Here is a 23,823-nt window from a genome sequence, read left to right as displayed (position 1 = left end):
GAAGGGTCACACTTATTAGGAAAAAGAAAGGCAATACAAAGAAGAAAAAAAATTGAAGCTTTCACATTGACGCAAGTAGAAAGACTTGACTTCATGACTCTGTATACTAACAACAACTTTACTCATTTCAGTTTTCGGAAATTTAAATGGTATGCAGATACATTCGAAACATGAAAACGAAAAATGAAATGGTTCTAGTCACAACTCACACCCTAAAAGATACGTAAAGTTAGTAAGATGATGTAAAAAGAACATTGCATATCCATTTGCTTATTCTCTCACTAGAAACTACCAAGAAAGTTTCTAAAGATCAGTGACGCAGCCAGAAATTTACGTAAATTGTCTTCTAAGTTACGTTAAAGGTGTGCAAAATTATATAATACACTTATAATATCTAAAATTTAACCTCTGCACACCACATAATTTTGCAACGAATAGTGTGCATCACGGAGTCAGCAAACTATGTACCAAAGTCATCACTTTAAAAAAGAACCAATCTTTAGTTGTCATATCTAGCCTCTAGAACACTCACCCTAGTATACATGATGACACTATGGGTCGTTTAGTACGCGGAATAAGATGGAATATCCCACGATTATATCATATCTCACCTTATTCCATCCAACTTAAAATTATTTTATCTCATCTCTCAGGTGGAATAAATTAAATTAGTCCGAAGATAATTTAATCAGCAAACCAAACAACTCCGGCTAATATATGAAATACTAATCCCATCATTTTAGTACAAAATAATCTCGAAATTAGCTAATATCTCAAACTAAACATGAGATGATTTACCGGAAAAATCACTCCGGTGATCCCCTTCACATTTTCCGACTACCTAGGGTTCAATAACCCTTTTTCCCATTTACGTTCATTTCCCTCTTTCTCCTCGTTTGTAAACTCCTTTTCATCTTCAAACCCTAGCACAAATCGCCGGTAGCAAAACTCCGGCGACCCCCGGGAAACATTTGCCGGCAATGGTGTTTTTTGTCTTCTACTTTTATTTATTTTGTATTTCATCTAACTTTAGTCCCTTTTTTTTAACAAAATCATCATTTTCACCCTCTTGTATATATTTTTTACAATATAGCACATAAGTTTAGTCAACGATCAGAATCGATAAATAATAGAGTCTATTTAAAAATTTGTAAAGTTAAAAGAGTTATACATATCAAATTAAGCTCATAAATTAGAATTTTACTTTCATCAAAGTAAATATGTTGGGGGCGATTTAACAAATTGAGGTTAATAACTAAAATGTCATGTATAAATATGAGAATTTCGCTACCATCTCAATGGTCAATTATGAGTTTGTTAAATTTAAATATAAGTTATGATTTATTTGCACCAAACTTGCCTGTCAATATGAATACTCAGTCTATAATAATTTTGCTTAAAATATAAGGTTCGTGATTTTTTTATTTTTTATAATTCTATGATATTTGAGATTCACTGGACCAACAAAGTTAGATTCACGCGTTTAAGCTTGTTTAATAGAAAAACGCTCCTTGTATTGAATCTTCTTAGCTTTTTGTATATTATTTTATATATATTTTGACTCTTCTAATTAAAATTTTAGCTCCGACCCAACTTGTATTCAAAGAAAATAATTGATCTTCCAAATTTTTCCAACACTCTCAACTAGACTTTGGAACTTATTAGCAAAGTCTTGAATAAACAGACAAAAAAGAAAAAGGGACCATCAAGACTAAGAAATTGGAAATTTGTCACTCATATTATATAATTGACTTGGTCATATAGAATATAATATATAGTATATAGTAATTCTCATTGTTTTTATTCATGTGAAAACAAAACATGTCGATTTTTATCTTTGAATGAGGTTTCCATTTGGTTCATTCTATGTTTTTATTTGGAAATTATATGTTGTGAAACAATTTTATGATGATTATTTTCAGTTAGGAATTTTGTTAAAAGTGTTTAAGATTTAATATGCATGTAATAAAAAATAATTTTAATATGTATATTGAGTATAATTTTTTATATATATACACAGAATAACTTTTTGATGAAGGAAGCTCAACTGATAACCCTTCATTGTATGTGACTTTACTACATAATTTTTTCAATAGAAATTGTGGACGCGGAGATTATTTGTTACTCCTTTTGTTTCAATTTATGTGGCGTTATTTTCTTATTAGCTCTTTTCAAAGAGAATGAATTGCTTTTATATTGAAAATGATTAATCTTAAAACGTTACATTTTACTTTTAGTAAAATGCTTTTATAGTCACATAAATGTTCTGATATGCTTAAGATCACTAGTTTTAAAGTCTTGTAATGAGAGTCTAGACAAATGTTATGGTATGTTTAAGATCGCAAGTTTCAAAAATATTATTTTCTTTCTTAAATTTCGTTTCAAGTCAAATTATAGCGAAACGAAAATATTTCTATATTTTTGTTGAAGCATGATATACCTCAGAATGTCCTATCAATTTCAAGTTCCAAGTGACTTGAATGCTAGATAGAACTTGTCCCATCAGTTTATTTGTTCACAAAACTTATGGACCGCTAAATACACAAATGGATTGTGTCAAGTGTCACATATTGATGCGGAATGGATTGTTGTCTTATGATCTTGGATAGTCCCCATCTCGAAAATTAGTTTTTAGATTGGTTAGCTCCAACGCCATTTTATTCAACATGGTATTAGCGCGAGGCTCGTCTTTGTTCTTGCTTTATCCAATGTTGGACCTATATATTATATTATTCACGCTTTAAATGTTCAATTCTAGATATAGATATACCATGGCCAATGTATAAGTTAAATTACAATCACTGTACTCTGGACCTATCGTGCTCAGACTCTTCAAAAATATCATTCAGTGTGTGTTGGATCCTCAAAAGATATGCACTTTTTAAGGATCTGATACGGGTGCAGAGCAACATTTTTGAGGGTCCGAGCAACATAGCTTAGGACCAGAAAAAAATCAGAAAAAAAGAGGTAATTTCATGAACATTGACAATTGAAAAAGCAAAAGAAGCATAACATCAAGAACATAATTTATTATATGTACATTCCTATAAGCTCAAATGCTTTACCTAAGAGTTAGTAGATTCTGAAGTCTGAAAACTATATTAGCTAAGATATTCAATGGTGCTCGAACTCTTCAAAAATATCATCGGGTGTGTGCCAAATCCTCCAAAAGCCATGCATTTTTTAAGGATCTAACATGAGTGCGGCAACATTTTTTGAGTGTCCGAGCAACATAGATAGTCACTCACTCACTAGTGCTTGTTGTGGTAGAGCCACTAATCCATACCTCACTATTAGTATCTGATGAACTTAGGAACTTAACTTTCTTTAACAGTGCAACTTGATCTGATTCAGGGGAAAATGGAGGGATATTAACACTCTTAGACTTTGATAAATTAAAACTAGCACTAGTGTCAAATGTCTTCTCATTTTGATGAAACTCTCCACCTTGAATCTTTCTTAAAATGTCCAATACTTCATCCATTGTTGGCCTGATATCCTTATCAAGTTGCAAGCATCGAAAAGCTAGCTCCGCGACAGAGATAGTCATTTTCTTAGCAAGCGTATCTAAGTTTAGCCCGAGTGATGGATCAATCAGTTCATCAAATGCACATCTTTGTATCCTGTTTATCGCCAAGTTAGCCAAATTGATCTCGTTCTTGTGCCTTTTTAAGTCAACAGCTGGCATTGATGATACAAGCTCGATAAGGACAACCCCAAAACTGTAAACGTCACTTTTGTCAGTAAGCTGATAACATTCGTGATACTCAGGATCAACGTACCCAAGCGTTCCTTGAGGAGCTGTTGATATGTGAGAAACGTTGTTGGGGAAAAGTCTCGAGAGTCCAAAATCTGCTACTTTGACACGAAAGTTGTTGTCGAGAAGGATGTTGTTAGTCTTGACATCGCGATGTATCACATCAGAAGCATGAAGGTAAGCCAATGCACTGGCTGTTTCAACTGCAATGTTCATACGGATGGGCCACGTGAGAGATCCCTCTGCTGCTCTTTCACCTTGGAGATGATCAGCAACTGTTCCATGTGGAATGTATTCATAAACAAGGAGAAGTTCACGGCTGCGTCTTGATGTGCAGCCATAAAGGGACACAAGATTTTGGTGCCTCAAACGAGTAAGAATCTCGATTTCGGTTGTGAACTGCTGCATTCTCTTGCAGTTGTGCTCATAGAGGCATTTTACTGCAACTTCTCTTCCATCATATAGTTTTCCTAATTCATAATGTGCAATAACAATGAGATACTGAGTTTTCTGGACACATGGTGAAAAGTGATCAGTTGAACACCCTTCGTCAAAATTATACAACCGAAAATTATACCAAGTATAAAGGTCAAAAGTTACATTTTATACATATATTTTTTTTTTGAGAAGGATTTTATATACATATATATTAAAGGCATAATACATAAATAGACACTCAAACTTGGACTCAGACGGCAAGTAAGCACTCCCATTTTGAGAGTGCACATCTAGATACCTCAACTTAGTGTCAACTGGCAACTAAACATTCCAACTCGTCCCCACCGTGTCTCGTAGACATCCAATGTTGGCGTGGCACATAAATTTTGGAGGTGTCTAGATGATCATTTTGTAAGTTGGAGTATTCAACTGACACAAGACGGTTGAGGTGCCTGGATGTTCATACTCAAAGTTGGAGTGTCCAGTTGTCAATTGAGGCCAAGTTAAAGTGTTTATACACCCTCAACGAAACTCTTGGTTTCGCCACTGAGCATGAACACTAGCTACTTTTCACCTTTTGGAAATTGCTGTCTTTTTAACATAATTCTTAGGTTCAAAGAAAAACTTACCATAATATACAGTTCCGAAACCTCCATCTCCTAGTTCATTCAAGGGATCAAAATTGTTGGTGGCTTCCTTAAGTTCAGCATAGGTGAAAACTGGAACCTGAAATCCAAAATATTTGCTCTCTACCTCAAGATCCCCATGAAATTGTGTCGAATCATTCTTCCCTCTCTTGCGACACCAGATAGAAAAGGCGACAATGGAAGATAGCAGGATCAAACCAACTCCACCTAAAACTAGAAAACACAAGATACAGTAATCAAAATCTAATCCTTTGAAAGTGTACCACAAAAAAAAAGGAGCCTGGCCGGGGAATGGGCACACCCCAAGGGGTGTCATGTAGACAGCCTACCCTGATGCAAGCTTCAGTGGCTGATTCCACTGCTCAAAACCCAAGACAACTTTACCGTTGCTCCGAAGCCCCTACTACTATAAAAATGTGGTCATTGTCTAGATAATTACCTGAGGCCATAATTATCATTCTCGAATTACTTTGTCCATTTTGTCCTGCAGTAAAGGAAAAAAGATAAATCTTTTTAGATAAACCTCAATAGAAAACAAGCAGAACAATAGTTATTTCTTAACAATACTATATATACCTTTCATGGAACAATGAAACTCGTGTTCATCGATCATCTGGCATTTCCCTCCTTTGTCAAGACACAGATGACAATCTTTGGATAACTCCCAGTTTAGAAGTGCACTAGAAGTCAACAGTTCAAACAAGTCACTTGCATATGGTTTTGATGGTGTAGGCAATGGAATTGGCAATTGTACAAGTGAACAGTGCTTTGGAAGTTTGCCACTAATCTTAGCACTAGTATTTCCCAATATTGTTTTATTGGGATGGTGATAGTAAACATTAAAACTTCCACACTCAGTATATCTATCAAAATCTTTGAAAAAGGAATCATTTGTCTTCTGGATGGTGTTGTCATGACTATGTTTGCATCTGTACAAGGTTAAGTTAGGAACAATTTGGAAAGAGATCAAAGGGGAATTTGGAAATGAGAAGTTTCTGTAAAAAGACTTGCACTTTCTGCTATCTAAGTACTCTTGAAGTTTAGGATCTGAAATAAGGAAAAAATCACCCTTCTTCACTAAAGCATCATATTTTTGTCCACCAATTACAATCTTAGGATATGGTTTAGTAGGACAATCAAACCTGCATAATCCACACTCAGGGTTGCTGGAATTTGTGAAAGGAAACTTCATAGCTCCAAGGCCTCCACACTCGAATTCATCGGTGCAGTTGGATTTGGAATTACCTAGTACTTGATGTAGGCTAAAGATCATTAAACAACAGAAAAACAAGAAAGCAGAAGCCATATTGTGTACTCTATATGGTCTCACACAGCAAGAAAATTGGAATTTAACCTTGTTATTTGGTTTATTTTTCTATATGTGAACTTGGAATTTTGTTACAAAGACTTTGGAAAAAGGAAACAGGACTCAAGTGAGGGCCAACATAAAAGACTTTTCCACTCTCCATTCTCATTGACTAAGTATACTATGTAAAGACTTGAATCATTGACTCATAAGATAAGATATTTGTGCTCTTTTTTTTCTGTTTTAAAGAAAATCCCATGCACAGTCTTAATAAGTATGTACCTTCTTTCCTAAGCAAAAGGCAAGTATTTTGGATCACATCATATTTCCATAAGATAAAGGGAAGTTGGTAAGAACAGTAAGTATTTTGGTTATGGGTCACTTTCTTCTGGAATAGGTGAACAAAGTGCTTTAAAAAGTAGCCGGATATATCACACTCCGGCTTGACTGATCTCTCAAGTGAAATAGCAAAAGATAAGTGACTTTTCCGATACTAGAGAAAGAAAAATGACCTTCTGAGTGAAATAGCAAAAGATAAGCGACTTTTCTGATACAAAAGAAAGAAAAGTAACTTCATTGTATCAGAAAAGTAACTTTGTTTACTTATTTCCAATAGTTGAATGATCAGACCATTTAAGAAATCAACTCGATGTTCTCAATCAAAAAAATTCCAGTCTCCGTATCAGAAACAGTTTGAAGAGCTTTGTCCATAAGCTAAATAATCAATCACAGAGTGTCTCACACTGGTTGATGGAAGGCAGATCCATTTACAGTGTACATCCTGATAGGTTAGGAATGTACTCGACATACAATCAGAGACCAAAACAATGAGAAGAAATGGGGCATAAAATATACAAACTTGTGATACATCAAAATGTCAAGAGGGGATTTTGTAAAGCAGGACGGCTAATGTTGGTTGTGGTAGAGCCACTAAACCACCCATCATCTGTGGAATTTGGTTATGGTGGAGATTTAGATTTCATAAACTGGATAGCATTTTCGGGGCACTCAGTTCATTCCTGTTCCCAGAGCTGAGGCATTGTAAAACTCCAAAGTTTGTATGGACGATCTCATAAAATTTTGCATGTCTACACTTGCCAAATTTGGTAATTTTTTGCTCTCTCATCCTGAAAATGATGTGCATCGAACTTTTACACTGTGAAATGTACTCATAAATCAGGAGTTCACTGTTGCACCTCTAAGTGCAATCACAGAGAGTAACAAGATATGATGTCTCCATGGAGTCGTTTTACTGCTACGTCTCTACCATTGCTGAGTTCACCTAAGAATGTGCACTGTTAGCTGGTGTATATATATATATTGAGTTACTAAACCACAGTACTTTTACATGATGAAAAATCTGCCAAATACCTGCTGATTTCCTGAATTTTGCAACTGATGCATTGTGTAGCTCAAGTCGATATGCTTCTTACCATGGTAAACTGTTCCAAAACCTCCATCACCATGTTCTGTAAAGAAAATATTATGCACACAGCATTATTTGGTCATAAGAACTGCACATAGTAGTTGTCAAATGTCCCAGGAAAGTGGCTGATATTCATTTAAGTAACCTCAAATCCAGGATAGTGAAAAATATGCATGCTCGTTAGTGCAGAAAGCATGTCCATATTCAATAGTTACACTCCACTGTGTTCAGAAAACGGCAAACAAAGAACAAGAGTAAAAACTAATAAAGATAAAAAGAACGTCTCAGCAACTTATTCCTTTACAGATTATCAATAAGTACATATTTGTAACATTTATGTTGAAATGAAAGCAAAGAGTGTAAGAATTTCACCCGCTAACATTACTACTGCCACAGCTACTAACCCACCTCTCAGTTACAGAAATAGGTGAAGGTGGCAAATGCATTTTCTTTAACAAAACTATTTTATCTGATGTAGGAGAAGTAGGGACTTTTTCACCATTACATTCTGTGTTATCAACAATTGAGTCATTCGTCTTCTCATCTTTGATTTGATCCGTATAGGTGCCTTGAATATGTTTAAGTGTCTCTAGTACTTCATCCATTTTTGGTCTCAAGTCCGTTTCAAGCTGCAAGCATTGAAATGCTAGCTCTGCTACTGAAGTAGTCATTCTCATAACTTGTGCATCTGATTTAAATCCCAGAGATGGATCAATTAGCTCATCAAATGCGCATCTCTGAATCCTATTTATTGCTAAGTTGGCCAAATTGATCTCATGTCGACGCCTAGTAATATCAACAGCAGGCATTGATGAGATAAGTTCAACAAGGACAACACCAAAACTATAAACATCACTTTTATCAGTGAGCTGGTAACATTCATGATACTCTGGATCAACATATCCAGCAGTCCCTTGAGGAGCAGTTGAGACATGAGTAGCATCATTCGGAAAAAGTCTCGAAAGCCCAAAATCTGCAACTTTGACACAACAATTGCTGTCGAGGAGTATGTTGCTAGTCTTCACATCGCGATGTATTATGTCAGAAGCATGGAGGTAAGCCAATGCACAAGCAGTTTCTACAGCAATATTCATGCGGATAGGCCATGGGAGGAATCCGTCCTTTGCTCTATCCCCATTCAGGTGATCTGCCACTGTTCCATTGGGAATGTATTCATAAACAAGGAGGAGTTCACGGCTGTGCTTTGATGTGCAACCATAAAGGGTAACAAGATTTCGATGCCTTAGGCGAGAGAGAATTTCAATTTCATTTTTAAACTGTTCCATTCTCTTGCAATTGTGCTCGTAAAGTCGCTTCACTGCAACTTCTCTCCCATCCTTAAGTTTACCTAGTAAGAAAGGTAGTACAAATTTAGCTATCTAGTCATGTCATTTGAACATCTGATTTGCTTCAAGATACTTACCATAGTAAACAGCACCAAAACCTCCATCTCCTAGTTCATTGGAGGAATCGAAGTTACTTGTAGCTTCTTCAAGTTCAACATAGGAGAAGACCGAGACTCCATGGTAATTACTACTTCCATCAAAATCATGCGTTAAGGAACGATCACAAGATTTTTTTCTCGAGGTGAAGTACAAACAACTTTTGTGTTCTTTCTTGTAACAACAAACGATGAAAGTGACCACAAGGATTATTAACACAGCTCCACCTAAAACTGAAAAAGGCAAAAATGAAGTTAACAAGATGTGGAACTATGTTGAAATGTCAAATTCAGGGATAATAATAATAGTACAGTACTGATTTACCTGAGCCAAGAATCAACCCCAAATTATTTTTCCCTGAAAATGAAGTAATGTCAGACAAATCGTGGAGGAGGTAGTATCGAAAAATAATGATCTGCATCTGACAAGAAAGAAATAGAACTTATAAAATGTTTCAGTGGATGGAAATGGACATACAGGGACATGCATTTATAATTATTGGTTTTGGACCAGTAGGCAACTGCTTCTGGATGTGCTATACAATCTTTAGAAATGTCCAAGGATTGTCGTTTAGACATTGGTTTTCTTTAATGCCACATTTAGAACAGCACCGAAAATAACCATACGAGAAAAATTCATAGGTCAATCTCAGACAAGTTAGCACTTTATGACCATGAATTAAGGGAGTGGAATAAGTGAAAACTCACCTATAATCTCACTATTGCCAAACTATACTAAACGCAAACAGGTAGTAAAAGAACAGAATAGAATATAATCCTCTCCAAATCAGATTATGCAGTTTATACTATCCCTCCGTCTCAATTTAAATGTATTACTTTCCTTTTTGGTATGTCCAAAAAAGAGTGTCTCTTTCTATATTTAGTAAATTTTCCAATTCCAACATTCTACTTGGCAAATTTAAGACCACAAGATTAAAAGGACTACACACATCTTTGATTTAAGACCATGAGATTCAATAGTCTCCCTTTATTTCTAGAATTCCGTGTCAAGTCACGGGACAGCAGGTGTAATAGATAAGAGAAGAGTTTTTGATGTTTATGATGCACATGAAAGCCTCGTTGATCGTTGTTAGCTTTTATAACTCTGCAAATAATCAGTATCTTATGCCTAGAATCTTAAATTAGCAGCTTGGTAAGTAGCAGTTACCATCCAGCAATGATTCTGGCAAATCCTAACAGAGCGATAACAAACAGGTTCACCATTTTCAGAGCCAGAATGGTTGCTGTCCTTTCACAGCCACTAACTTATTCCAAGATCATTGTAGTATTAATTCATTTTCTGACAACCTTAAATACTCTATCTATTGGCATTTCTTATTGCTTTTCTTTTTCCTATTTTAACTGGTGCAACAACATATGACTCTCAAGGCATTGCACTACAATCGACTTGGTTTTCCCGCTGTCTAAAACAGGATAGGGATGATTCACATCATTTGAAGCACAGGCAATTGCGTTTTTGGCGCACTTTATGGGAATAGAGTTATTGAAACAATTAAAGATTTACTATAATATAGTTGAGCCAAACATGAAGGGAGATCGATCAAAAGCAAAAAACCTCAGAAGAGCTATGCACGAATAACTCACTATGCCAGCATTCACTAACCAAAATGATTGGCTCTCATAGGAGATACTTTTGGTAATTTAGTGACTGCTGGAGGTTTAGTAAAGTGGCGTAAATAACCAAAACCACATAAACATGGATTTATATCTAAGATATAAAAAGGGTACTTGATGAGTAAGAAGGAATAATATGTAACATATACAACAACAACATACCAGTGTAATCCCACAAGTGGGGTCTGGGGATGGTGGTATGTGCGCAGACCTTACCCCTACCTCGAGAAGGTAGAGAGGTTGTTTCCGATAGACCCTCGGCTCAAGTAAAATAATATGTAATGTATGCCAAGTATAAAACATAGTAGTTGTTGCAATTTTCTACCAATATTAAAGTTACTAAAGTAAGATAAAAGTCAGCTCCTGATTACATACTTCTGAAATGTTCTACTTATTCTTATTTTAAGTTTGACTAGGTTTTACATGTTGCAGTTTCCTACCTATATTAAAGTCAATAATGTAAGTTCTGATTCCGTCAAACAAGCAACTGCTCAATATGTGCAGCCAATGTATACATACTAATTACAGCTGTGGTTTGTTAACAACCCGGTTGCTGAGTTCATATTAGCCTACTTCAACTAATCATGTCAAACTATTAACCTAGTCCTTCATAAGTATCATTAAAGATCGCTTCTTAGATATGAATTATCATAGATGAAGCTCAAATCAGATATGATCACAAGCGGTTTTCCTTTAACAGACCTTGAGTCTGTAATTTTGTACTCAAAATGTGAAGTTGAATGGGTTAAGAAAAATGAGATTCAGTGGCCTATTAGATTGAGAATAGAATTAAAGAAGTTTTCAATTGGTATCCTTGTATACTTAACAAAATAATACTGGTGTAACAAAAAGATTAACAGGACAAAATATCAAACCAGAAAACGCTTGGATTAATCAAAACTAGACACCATTCAGTAGATAAGTTATTAGCAGCTATAAGGATACTTCCTGCAGTTAGCCCTACCTTTTTGGGGTAAGAGGTTGTTTCCGATAGACCCTCAGCTCAAAGAAACGTTTTCATAGCAGGATTCCAAGAAAAATATGACAGCAAAATAACAAGATATAAAGCAAATGAAGCAACAGATAGTAATACACATTAAAGAATAAGAAACTACGTGACTACTAAATAATACTACGAATAAGGATTAAATCAGCTGTATCATGATGCCTAAATCAAGTTACATTTTTTGGGCGCTTGTAATCACACGAAAAGAACCTAAAGCACGGAGCATAATCATAAGATAAGGTGCTGCATAACTATACTGGAAATTTAACTTATCCTTTGAAGCTGTAAGGATATCTCCTTGGCTGCACTTTGTAGTAAACACATTTTTAATCATCCATAGCTTAATCCATTCGATTAATTTAGCTGTATCTTGATACTTAAATCATCATGCTATCACACGAAAAAACCTTAAAGCACGGTGCCTAGTCATAGCATAAGGTGCTGCATAATTATACTGGAAATTAACTGATAGATAAGGTCATAGGGGCTTACTGGAAGGTTTGCAACTCGATGCATGAGGCCTGTCAGTGCAGAAACATTCGAATTGATAATCGATAACATCAAATCCGCAATGTCCTCCACTTTCTGCACATTCACTGCAATTACTAGCAGTCCATTTCAATCTAAACCCCCTTCTCAAAATCCCCAGATAGTCAACATCTCGATTACTTCCCTCATCACCAAGCATTTCTACTGGTGCCATTACATGTTTTTCACACACTTGTAATGCAGACTCAAAGCTTTCATCATCAGCTAACATTGCATAACCATAATCATTCACATTTTCTCCACCACAACCAAAACGAATCATGTGCTTCGAAAGATTCTCAGATATCGAACCATTACACTTCGACAACAAGTAAATTTTTGATTTCTTAACAAACTGAAAAGGGCGATTATCGAGTGACATATTCTTGATATCAGAAACACATCCATTCCTTACACTACTGTTAAAGACTGAATTTTTAAGCTGAAAAGTATGATCTTGATATCTAATATCTTCAACTACATACTCATTTCCAGCTATATGTACAGCAGGAAACCCTTGTTCACTACAATATAGCCCAAATCCAGGGTACCCACAATAAGATTCTTGAACATCTTCAATATAAAATGGAAAGCTTATTCTTGGACCATGTCTACAATTTACTGAATTATTACATACTACAAACTGTGGATCAACAGCAGAACATTTATCTATTTGCAAAATGAAGCATAAAACACAAAGGTTTAATGATACTATCAAGAAATACCTTTTTTCTTGTTTCATTTGTAATCTTGAAAACAGCTGAAAATATACAAACTAAACAAGTAGATAATGAAAAATATACTACAAAGAGAAAAGGGGTTTCTTGGGCTTTTTCCTATAGAAGAAAGATTGATTTTTTAAGCAAAAAGATGGATTTTTTTGCTCTCTGCAACTGGCTCTGACAGAAGGGTTGACTATGTATCTACCTCATACTCTCAGAAAGATTGAATTTTCAAGATAATTTTTGAACCAAAAAAAAAAAGTTGCATTTATTGACCAATAAACTTTTTGACTGATGATTAATTAGCTTTAAATTGCAATAAAAATGGCTGCTTTAGAGAGATTAGTCATATTCACAGAGGATATATTATATTATATTACAATAAAAGAGGGACATGAGCTTCTTGCTCATGTGTCTGCAGCAATTTGCAGCTGTCCTGTAGAAGAAAGAATGGATTTTTAGCTAGCGTCTCGTCATAGATTTTGAATAATTATGTTTATATATATATATATATATTTGGCTATAAAAATTTCAGATAACGTTTGATTATAAATTTTAAATCAAATTTTGAAATTTATCTTCAAATAGTTATTTAATTATGAAATTTGATCAGAGTTTAAATGAAGCAATCTTCAGTATTTTCAAGTTTTCAAAATCAGGCTCATTAAGTTTTGAGAAGAAAACTCACTTCAACTCATAAAACTACAAAAAATGAATCATGTAAAATGTGTATTCAAATAAAACTTTAAAATCTAAAAACTCAAATTTCAATTGTCAAGTTTGATCGCCAAAATTTATGCCCAAACGAGAGCTTAATCTATGAAGGGTATTTTTGTCCATTTGTATTAAACCAAATTATATGCTCAAAAGGCTTTAATCATTCAAAAAATTGGAGAATCAATAGAGGATTAAATATTCTAAGGTTTTTTAAAAGAGGAAAAAGGGTGAAATTTACTCTAGTATTATTCGAAAATGAATAATATCCTTGTCTATTAAACTTTTGAATTTTTATCTAGCATTACTTACACGTTGTGAAAGAAAAAAATTGTTTTTTTTCTATTTGACTTCTTGGAAAGCTCCAACTCGAAGGTAATTTAAATTGTAATAAAAAGTTGAATGATAATTTTTTTACATTTTCTTCCAAGAATGAAATTCATCCACTTGTCATTGGAAGTATATGTTAATAATTAGTACGAGATGATTTGTTATTTATATAATATCAAAAATTTATTTGATTAATTTAAATTTGTGTCACCTATAGACGAATCTATTAAAAGAGAAAACGTTTCCTTTTAGAAATTCTTTCATTTCCAAAGTTTATATATGAAATCTCATATCAAAAATATAAAAGACAATTTTTGTTATTCCACACGTCTTTTTATATAAAATAATCTCCTAAACAAAGATCTTAGATTCTCTTTAAGCAATATCCATGATTAAGGTTTGAGTTATATTTTACTAAGTTGATTTATTATTATTTTCAGATTCAAGCATTGACTTTTCTCTTCCTTGTTGTTGACCTTTCATTTTTTTTTTAAGTATTGAAGTTAAGCTTGTAATGTACACATTAATATTCCTATGATGTAACATATTAAATTGTTACATCTTTTAAGTTTATAAGAGAAGATAGAATATATGTCCCTTCTTTGATCTTTTTATTTTTGTCTCACTTGTAACGGTCCCGTGCTTGATACATGATGATCATCACATTCTTTTCAACTTTATAAATTTAAAGCAATTGCGAAATGTTTGAAAGTCCTTTTTTTAAAACAAATATTCCTTCATCGATCACTAGAAATTTGAAATGCAAGTTATATGATATTTTTATTTCTCGCAAATATTAAATCAGTGAATCAAAACGACTTTTGAATTATATATCCGATAACTAACACGTGTCCAATCTAATAGCAACGTTCAATACAAACGAACCTGAATTGCTATATCGAATCACTTTTTTTGAATTATCTCCCTCCAATAGGATTCGTGAACCTCAAAAGAAGTGATATTTATTTATTTTCTAGTTTTGGTGAGTCACTATTCAATTTTTTTTAATTTCAATTGGTTTAGTACCTTTTCTTTTATTTCATAGGAAGAGTACTTATGTACAAAAAGAAATGAAATTATAGTAAGTATTAGGGATAAGAGTTTGAAAAATACCTCAACTTTGGTCGGATTTGTTGATGCGATACTAACTTTCATAAGGACTTATTACCTCCCTAGACTATTTAATATCGTATTTTTTACCCCCTGAACTATTTAATAGTGTATTTTAAAGGTATATATGTGCCCACGTGGACACATTATTATTTATAATTTTGCATTATTTTTTACGTCCACGTGGGCAAATATATATGTTTAAAATACGGTATTAAATAGTCTAAGGAGGTAATAGGTCCTCATGAAAGTTTAGTATCGCAATAGCAAATCCGATCAAAGTAAGGGTATTTTTCAGACTCTTATCCCTAAGTATTAGTTTAATTAAAAGGTCATTTTCTTTAAGCTAAAGTACAAGTGTTAGAAATTTACTTTTATAAAATGGAAAAAAATTGATTTCACACATAATTAATGTGTTTCTAAATTATGAAGCAATATTAGTAAGTGATACAAAATGGAAAAGACTTGATATTGATGAGCCAAAGGGGGTGTATTGTGATTAGGAAGGATTTAGACAAGACTTAAATGCCAAAATTTCAACTAATATTTTCTGCAATCATTATTCAAGGTGTGATTGAGATGGTAAGGTTTTTCTGCCGTTAATCTGAGGTCAATATAATGAGTTATTAAAATAAAATATTTTTTGTTAAAAAATGGAATGAGTGGTATACCGTATATATGTGTGTCAAAATCATCTTTATCGTTTTATTGTTGAAATAACTTGGGCTTACCTCGATCATTTTATTATGTACATGTTATGTTTCATCAATAAAGATAGCTAATTCAAGATTTGAATTTTATAGATCCAAAGATTTTACTTTTTTGAATTACTGCAATCTAAATTAATAAATCATATATATGAATAATTTTTTAAAAAAATAATACAAAATTTGAACTAAAATTAATGAATTTATTCATATTATCAAGTCATCACCTCTGCATCCGCTTTTGTAAATCAGTTCAAGTATTTGATAACTCTACACCAAGGTTTAAATGGATGAGAAAAAAATTATTTATTAACTTTTGTTTTTATTGAAATTTGAACAGTAATTTTAAAAATTACACAACTTCACTAATCGTGTATCTATAATTAAAATTACAAATTTAATAAAATTAAAAAAATTAAAATTTTAAATATATTTATATTGATGATTCGATCACACCTTTAATAGGTGCCAACATCACCTTTAATATCTTGATAGACATGTCATTGGATCTTTCATTAATGGCCACTCGATTGGATTCTATTGTCAAAGTTTAATTTTTCCCCTTCTCGAAGGAAGTGGTTCAAAAATATCCACATACACTATAGTTTTATTTAGAGACGTTTCACAAATAAATTAATTGTTTTATTTTGATAAAAATATTTATTTACATCAAATTAATAAAAATAAGATATTATGTTTTTTTATAACTATGATTAAGTGATATGTATTTTTCATTTTAACTTTTAATTATTGAAAATTTTTAATGATGTAGACCCCATAACTAAATGAAAAAAAAATCAATTTTCATAACGATTATAATTTTAATCAACTTATTAGAATACGTTGAAATTTCCTCTTAAATATTATTTTTTCTAAATTTCTCTTGTGTTTGCTATGAAAGCAAAATGAAAAGATAAATTAGAAATTATTTTTGCTAGGTAAGTTTTAATAACCCTACATCTTTAATTTATAACTCTACCCCACATGAACTTATTAGTCAATATAATTATTCTATAATTAATGTGTATATTGAGTATACTCTGACAACGACTATAATTTATTATTGTTAGTGATGGGTTATCAAAAATTTATATAAGGGAATTTTTTAAAAAAAATCTAGAGTGTCACAAGTGTAATTTGAACACAGGACTTAAAAGCAATTTTGAACCATATCTCATGTCAACGTGATTCAACATCTCACATATAATTAAAAATATATCATTTTTTTCCTCTATTTTTCATAGTTTTTGACAAAGGGAGTTCGATTGACCCCTTGACACTACTTGATTCCGCCACTAATTGTGGTTATGTGAGTAACATTTTTTTTTTAGTCGATTGGTTAAAAATGATAAGATTTTGTTCCATAGTGAGCTGATTTTAGCAACATTTAGAGAAAGCCCAATTAGTGCTTGGGCCCAATATTTGGTTCTCTCTTCTTCTTTGTTTATATGCATTTCGATTATAGATTTTCAATATAAAGAAATCAAATCAATTAACTCGTTGTTAACTAAAATTAACGTTGTATCATTTTAATTAGTTTGTTTGCATCGTTGAACTTAATATCATGTTAACTACGATTATTTTTTACAGACTGTCGGACTCAATATCCATATAGTTGACTAAACTTTTTGAGTTCACATTTCACCATATCTTATGTTTTCATATAATGTGATCCGTTCAATGGAACGTGAATGGAAGACGTTATATGGGGCCTATTTTCTCTAGCAAAAGTTATTTTTCAAATTGATGTCGTTCGGAAATAAGTAAGTTGTTGAGGGGGAGGGGGTATGTGTTTTATTGATGAGTGAATTTTCTTGCAAACTTAAAAGTTAATGAATGGAATAAATAGTAAAGACCGGTAATAATATTGAAGTATTGATTGATGCTATGATAAGAGCTAAAATAATTATAAAGAAAAATAATTTCTATTTATAACTATCATACTTGAATGTGACAATTATTTTATAAAAACTTTGGATCACAAAATGCACTTAAAAATATGTGGTAACAAATTAATACACAACAGGCACATGCTAAAAAAATCCCCAATATTGACTGTTCCATTTTTATTTCAAAAGTGTGTATCTAAATTAAAGTTAGTGGTAGGATCAACGTGATTATGATAGGATAACTGAGATTTCTCTACTCTTAGTCATAGACATCGAGTTTGAACTTCTCGGAATGAGAAAAGTCCTATTGAAAGCATCGTTCCTTCATAAATAAGAATTGCAATGCACGAAATCAAATTTAATCAGACCCTATATTAAATAAGTATTTATCACTCCATTACGATTTTTGTTAATACATATTGAGATGTTCTAACTAATACTACAAATTATTTTATTTTCGAAAATATTGTAGTTGAAAGTGATAAATTTGAAGGATTGTCGATATTTAATCACCTCGAATTGCGTGTCGCCAAGGAAATCTCATCCGACAGATACATTTCCTCCCTGTTTCGCCGCGTCGAAACAGAGAATGTGACCCCCATAATTTTATTAAATTAATGAAAATAAATAAATTAATAAATAAATAATGTTTTATAAATATATTAATTTTCTCAACTTCTAATATTGTCCTCCACATAATAAATTCCAACTACCAACAACCCCCTTGTGTGGGGTACAATTGGAAAAGAAAAATTATTAGCTCCTTATTTATATTTATTTATATTGGTAAAAGATTAAAAAATATCGGACAAAATAATTAAGGTGAAAATAAATTGATTCGATTACTATAGTAAGCATTGGTAATTAAATTATTAGTTCTTTTTTCATATTTTCCCCTATATGTGATATTATTGTTATAAGTATTTTATTTATTTTATTTAACTTGTTCGATTTGAAATTTGTTTTTATTTAAGAATAATTTTAATCATATATTTATCCTACAAAATTATATTTTTTTTACTAAAATAAAAAGTAACTAAAGAAGAGGTATTGCTTCGTATGCTTTGTTGTAATAATCTTATAAAATTGTCGTTTTATTTATATGCAATTAAGTAAGAAGTTTTCGAGAGATGTTGTTATTGTGACAACACACGTTTGAGAAAGATAAAGCAAAATTAAAATTTAGAAAAATTCAAAACAAGTAGAAATAAATAAATAAATATTGTGAATTTCTTCTTCGTTCATTTATTTTTATTTTTCCATCTGGGGTATGTTATTGTATTAGAATATTAACTAATTCAAATTCCTATTGTATAACGCTAATTAAAGAGGCAATTAAGTACTCTCTACCAAAATTTATTTCACATTCAAAATATGAATCTGATTTCTCTGATTAAGAATGAAAAGATTACATACACTTCCATACAAATTTTTGTTTTAATACACATTTTGATGTTTAAATTGAATTATTGTCTTTATAAACAAAACTAATGGGGGGAAACCAATTTTGTAAAGGGAAATCAACCGAGATCCTATTAGTAGCGGCGAGCGAGAGCAGATTGGGGTTTGAAGAAAAACAAACATGAAGCTTCGTTCCTCTCCTTTTAGGCGAGCTACTTCGTTCCTCATCAAAGTATTCATTTTTTTTCGTTAGGTTTCATTTGATTTGTTGTGTGGATTGGATGATGGAAAAACCATCATATTGGAGATGTTGAAAGTTTTAAAACATTTATGAACTACCAAAAAATATTTTCCATTTTATGTTGAGAGATATAAATATAAAATATCACTTGATTAAGATATAGTTTAAATTTTAAAAGTCAAATAACATAACCTATAATTATCTTTTTTTTAATTGAAAAAATGTGGGGCTAAGACAAAGCTTTTTAACAACGTTAAATGTTTAGGTTCACCAAAACTTAAAGGATGTCTTTGAGAGTCCAAAAATTTCTATCAACACCTAAATCACTTGCAATTATTTTATGAATTTAGTCAAATAGCTAAAAACTAAATCTTAGCAGCCTATATAAAATTAGTTGATGCTTAATTTTCATATGATTATTATATTTTCTTCGAAATGTGTAACCTCTCTACTTTCATATAATATTGTTCAGATAAATTTTTTATCATTGCGAGAAAAATTTCATTGCTCACTCCAGTAGAAGTTTAGATTGTGCCTCAATTCAAATATATTTGATCATCAGACTCAATTACTAATCGTCACCTTACTAATAACGATCAAATAGTTAATTTATATTATTGATTATACAATTTTCTTTCAATCGAGCTAAGCCATCACTAAATCTTTTCATCATTTGTTTTTGTTTCTTCTCAGTTTTTTTTTTTTTTTTTTTACATGTGATTCATTTTGTTGGTTTCCTTGATTATTTTATTATTTGGTCAAACATATATATGTGGCAGAAGAAAGGCTTGGACCTCAACTTTAGAAAAATACAAGAAGTGTCAACATGTCACAACAAGAGGTATTAAAAGTAATTTTTTTTGTCTTTTTTGTTGCTGATTATAATTCTTGTTTTTTTCCCTATAAATGTTTGGTCATGAATATTGCTTCATTTTAATATCATTATTTGTTTCAAAGTTTTGAAAGGTACTCCAATTTTAACTTAGAAAAGATTATTGAATTGAATATTTTCTAAGTTTTTATTTATTTAATTATCTTGTAGTCAAAGTAAGTGGCAAAGATTGATTTTTTTTTTACCGTTGTTCTTCATTTATGATACCTACTTTTTATATACATAAAAAGAAAGACATCGTATAAACAATGTAATTTTATTACGACATAGCTTTAGGTACATAATATTAACAAGAAAATTTAGCATTTATTATATAAGGATATTGTGAAGGCTTGATCTTAGTTAGTATATATAGTTTAATTTTTCGGATGAAGAAAGTTCAAATGACCCTTTTCTCCCTCTAATTCCGTCGTCTATATTCAAAGTTTATACACAATGATTTCTAGCATGTAAAAAAACACTTTTTTATTAAAAAATATTTTACTATCAAGACTCTACCTCGGAACCTCTAGCTAAGGGTGAAGAGATCCTATGATAATATTATCACCTAAACAAATTTTAAGACTTTTTTCAGAAAAAGATAACATAGAAGACCGATTTTTTTATTTAAAAAATCCCATGTGCCATCCTGTAAACCATTTTGATCCCGAATAACTCAAATTTTTGTAGCACAAGGTTCATTTAAAGATGAAATTTAAAGTGTTGCTTGTATAACTCTCTTTTTTTATTCTTAGAGTTCGAATTTAAACTTCTAATTAAGAATATCTACCACACTGCAACTTTTGACGATAAAAAAAAAAGTGCTAAATAGCCATTGATTGTCCATCTACTCCATAAAATGAATTAATTATTAGTTAACCATCCAATTTGCAAATTAAATGAGGAATTATAAATCTAATGGACCATAGGGACCTACAAATCCTAACAATTAGGTGAGAATTGTGGATACCAAATATTTTGTGGGTAAGTTGGACGTTTTCATTAATAAAGACATATTTCCTTTTCATGTATTATATGAATTTTTTTAAAATAAGAGTGTTATCTAATTATAGTGACATTTTAATTAGTGTCAAATCTTATCTTTAATTTTTTAATTAATCTTGTTCTTTAGCTTGTTTGGAGGATAAAATTGTGTTTATATCCATAGTTTCACCTTTAATTACGACGTATAACAATGATTTGTATATTTATGACATGTAATAATAGTATTGTATTTGTGTGCAAACGAAATACGCTATATTCTTCGTATCTTTTAAAATTAGATTTTATTTTTAATAGACCTTCGATTAAAAAAAATTATAATCGAAGCAAAAAAGTGAATCTAACAATATTTTTCACATATAAAAATCTCGTGTTTGACTAAAAAGAAACTACATATAACTCTTTTTATTAAAAAAAATAAGTAACTAATAAATCCTTTGATTAAATGTGAATAGAATCCCTAAAAATGTTTTATTTCATTTTTATATCAAAGTGGGGTTCCAATATGATGCACATGCAGAATCAGCACTATCTTTTAGTGATTAAATAATCTAATAAAGTACTAATCTTTTTGTTATAATTAATCAGTTGTCCAAGCATATGTTGGAAGATCCAATATGCTGAAAACTATAGTAATATTTTTATAATAACAACTCGTAGGAAACACTTTAAATGAGTACAAATTACCTATCATTATGGTGGTAGAACAAATGTAACATAAATTTAAGATTCAAACTGTAATATTTTTTTTGAAACATATACACAAATTAATTAGACTTTTTGTACGATCGTCATAAGAAGTAATGTTGAAAACGACTACATGCTATCCGTTAATAAGGATTACTTTGTAATGGATGAATATGATCACTCATCCTTTAATTAAATTTGAACCTTTTAAATAAAAAGAAATTTTAGTGGAATATCTTTCAACTTTTAGTAAATTTTAGGAGAATCAAATTTATTGAATTTCATTATTAATAGGGATGAGGGTCTGAAAAATATCTCAACTTTGGTCGGATTTACTTTTGCGATGTTAAACTTTCATGAGGACCTATTACCTCCCTAAACGTATTTTAAACATAAATATTTGTCCACGTGGACATAGAAAATAATACAAAATTATAAATAGTAATGTGTCCACGTGGGCACATATATACCTTTCAAATACACTATTAAATAGTTTAGGGGGTAAAAAATACGGTATTAAATAGTGTAGGGAGGTAATAGGTCCTTATGAAAGCTTAGTATCGCAACAACAAATCCGACCAAAGTTAGGATATTTTTCAGACCCTTATCCCTTATAAATAAAAAAGTACGAATTATCAATGATAAAATATATATATATTCCAATGTTTCCATGAAACTTTTGCCTTAATGTTAGAAAGGAAAATAATTGTATGTGACATATATATGTGATCTAAAATATTTTTATCTTTTTGAAGGTTGATAAAATATCTCACTTTTTAAAGGTACGATTATGAAAATAACATCACAAGTTTTATATGATAGTATTAAATATATTAGATACACTTTTCATTCTTGAATAATTTTTCATATATTAGTAGTAATAAAATAATTTTCAAATAATAAGCCATTTGCGCATACTGAAAAAAATAAATGTATGTACTCCATAATCAATTTTATTTTTATTTCTCACCCCAAGTGATACTCATATCGACGTACTGAGTAATTCAAATTTGTACATCGCGAGACAAACTAAAGGGGAACCAAAGGCACTAACTTTCTACTGGAGCATAGAGTTGAATCTCTATTTAAGAATTAAAGATTCTATTCGTTCCACCATAATTCATGGAGATTCAAAAATTAAACTTCAATAATAATACTTACTTTACGATCAAGTCCTTGAAATTTGTATTGATCTTTATAACGACATTTGTTGCAATGATCGTTTTTTCGATTTCTCATATTATATTATTCCCGATAAGAGTCAAAACATGTTCAAACAAACGTTGTTATCGCCACCTCATACTACTAGTCTTGGAAGATGGGATGATAACTTAGGTAACAAAACGACAATGTTTGACATCTCATTGCCACGTGTCTTTTTATTTTTCATTCACAAATCCAATTGTTTTCCCTTTTAGCCAATCACTTTATGGTTTAGCCATTTTTGCTGTTCTGGCCTAACCCCAATAGATAATGTTTCATATTCCACTTATCCAAATTATATTCCTATAAAAGCTCTTCATTTTTCACATAATTCCTATATTGGTCATTTTGATTTTTTATTTCGTATTCAATATTCATATAAAGATTTAATTAATTTAAATTTATATCGCATAAGATTTATTAAAAATATAAAATATTTTGTATCGTATTCTTTTTTGTGTTTAGAATTTAAATACGAAACTTTTTGAATAAGGATAAAGAAATTTCATTCATTCTGTTATGAGTCATGATAATAATTTCCATATAATGTTATTATTTGATATGATATGAACACTCAATGCAATTATAATAATAATTATTAATTATTATAAAGTGCACAATGGCTTTAAAAGTTTATTGAATTATTAACTCACTTTCCATAATCTTTTCACTAGATTTGGTAGACTTCTATTATTTCCAATTTGGTCCATGATTTTGTTGGTAAGTATTTGGAAAATTATTAACACAATTTTAAGAATTTAC

The 23,823-nt window shown here is 31.2% G+C and overlaps 2 protein-coding genes across 2 annotated transcripts; both read right to left on the bottom strand.

The window, feature by feature from the left end:
* Positions 1 to 3,222: 3,222 nt before the first annotated feature.
* Positions 3,223 to 6,299, bottom strand: LOC125821547 (LEAF RUST 10 DISEASE-RESISTANCE LOCUS RECEPTOR-LIKE PROTEIN KINASE-like 1.1). The gene is made up of 4 exons (XM_049500966.1): positions 5,419 to 6,299; positions 5,282 to 5,326; positions 4,825 to 5,055; positions 3,223 to 4,227 (listed from the first exon to the last, which is right to left on the bottom strand). Exons 1-4 carry the CDS (start codon positions 6,146 to 6,148, stop codon positions 3,245 to 3,247), a joined length of 1,989 nt encoding a protein of 662 aa, XP_049356923.1. The 5' UTR covers positions 6,149 to 6,299; the 3' UTR covers positions 3,223 to 3,244.
* Positions 6,300 to 7,814: 1,515 nt separating this feature from the next.
* LOC125821545 (LEAF RUST 10 DISEASE-RESISTANCE LOCUS RECEPTOR-LIKE PROTEIN KINASE-like 1.2) lies at positions 7,815 to 13,232 on the bottom strand. The gene is made up of 4 exons (XM_049500964.1): positions 12,149 to 13,232; positions 9,341 to 9,373; positions 8,998 to 9,249; positions 7,815 to 8,922 (listed from the first exon to the last, which is right to left on the bottom strand). The coding sequence occupies exons 1-4, from the start codon at positions 12,924 to 12,926 to the stop codon at positions 7,943 to 7,945; spliced, it is 2,043 nt and encodes a 680-aa protein (XP_049356921.1). The 5' UTR covers positions 12,927 to 13,232; the 3' UTR covers positions 7,815 to 7,942.
* Positions 13,233 to 23,823: the final 10,591 nt, after the last annotated feature.

This window comes from Solanum verrucosum, unplaced genomic scaffold (genome assembly GCF_900185275.1).
Source record: "Solanum verrucosum unplaced genomic scaffold, falcon-dt-bn FXZP01000217.1, whole genome shotgun sequence".
Classification (NCBI taxonomy): Eukaryota; Viridiplantae; Streptophyta; class Magnoliopsida; order Solanales; family Solanaceae; genus Solanum; species Solanum verrucosum.
Note: the sequence above shows the minus strand (reverse complement) of the source record. Positions and strands in the feature narration are given on the sequence as shown.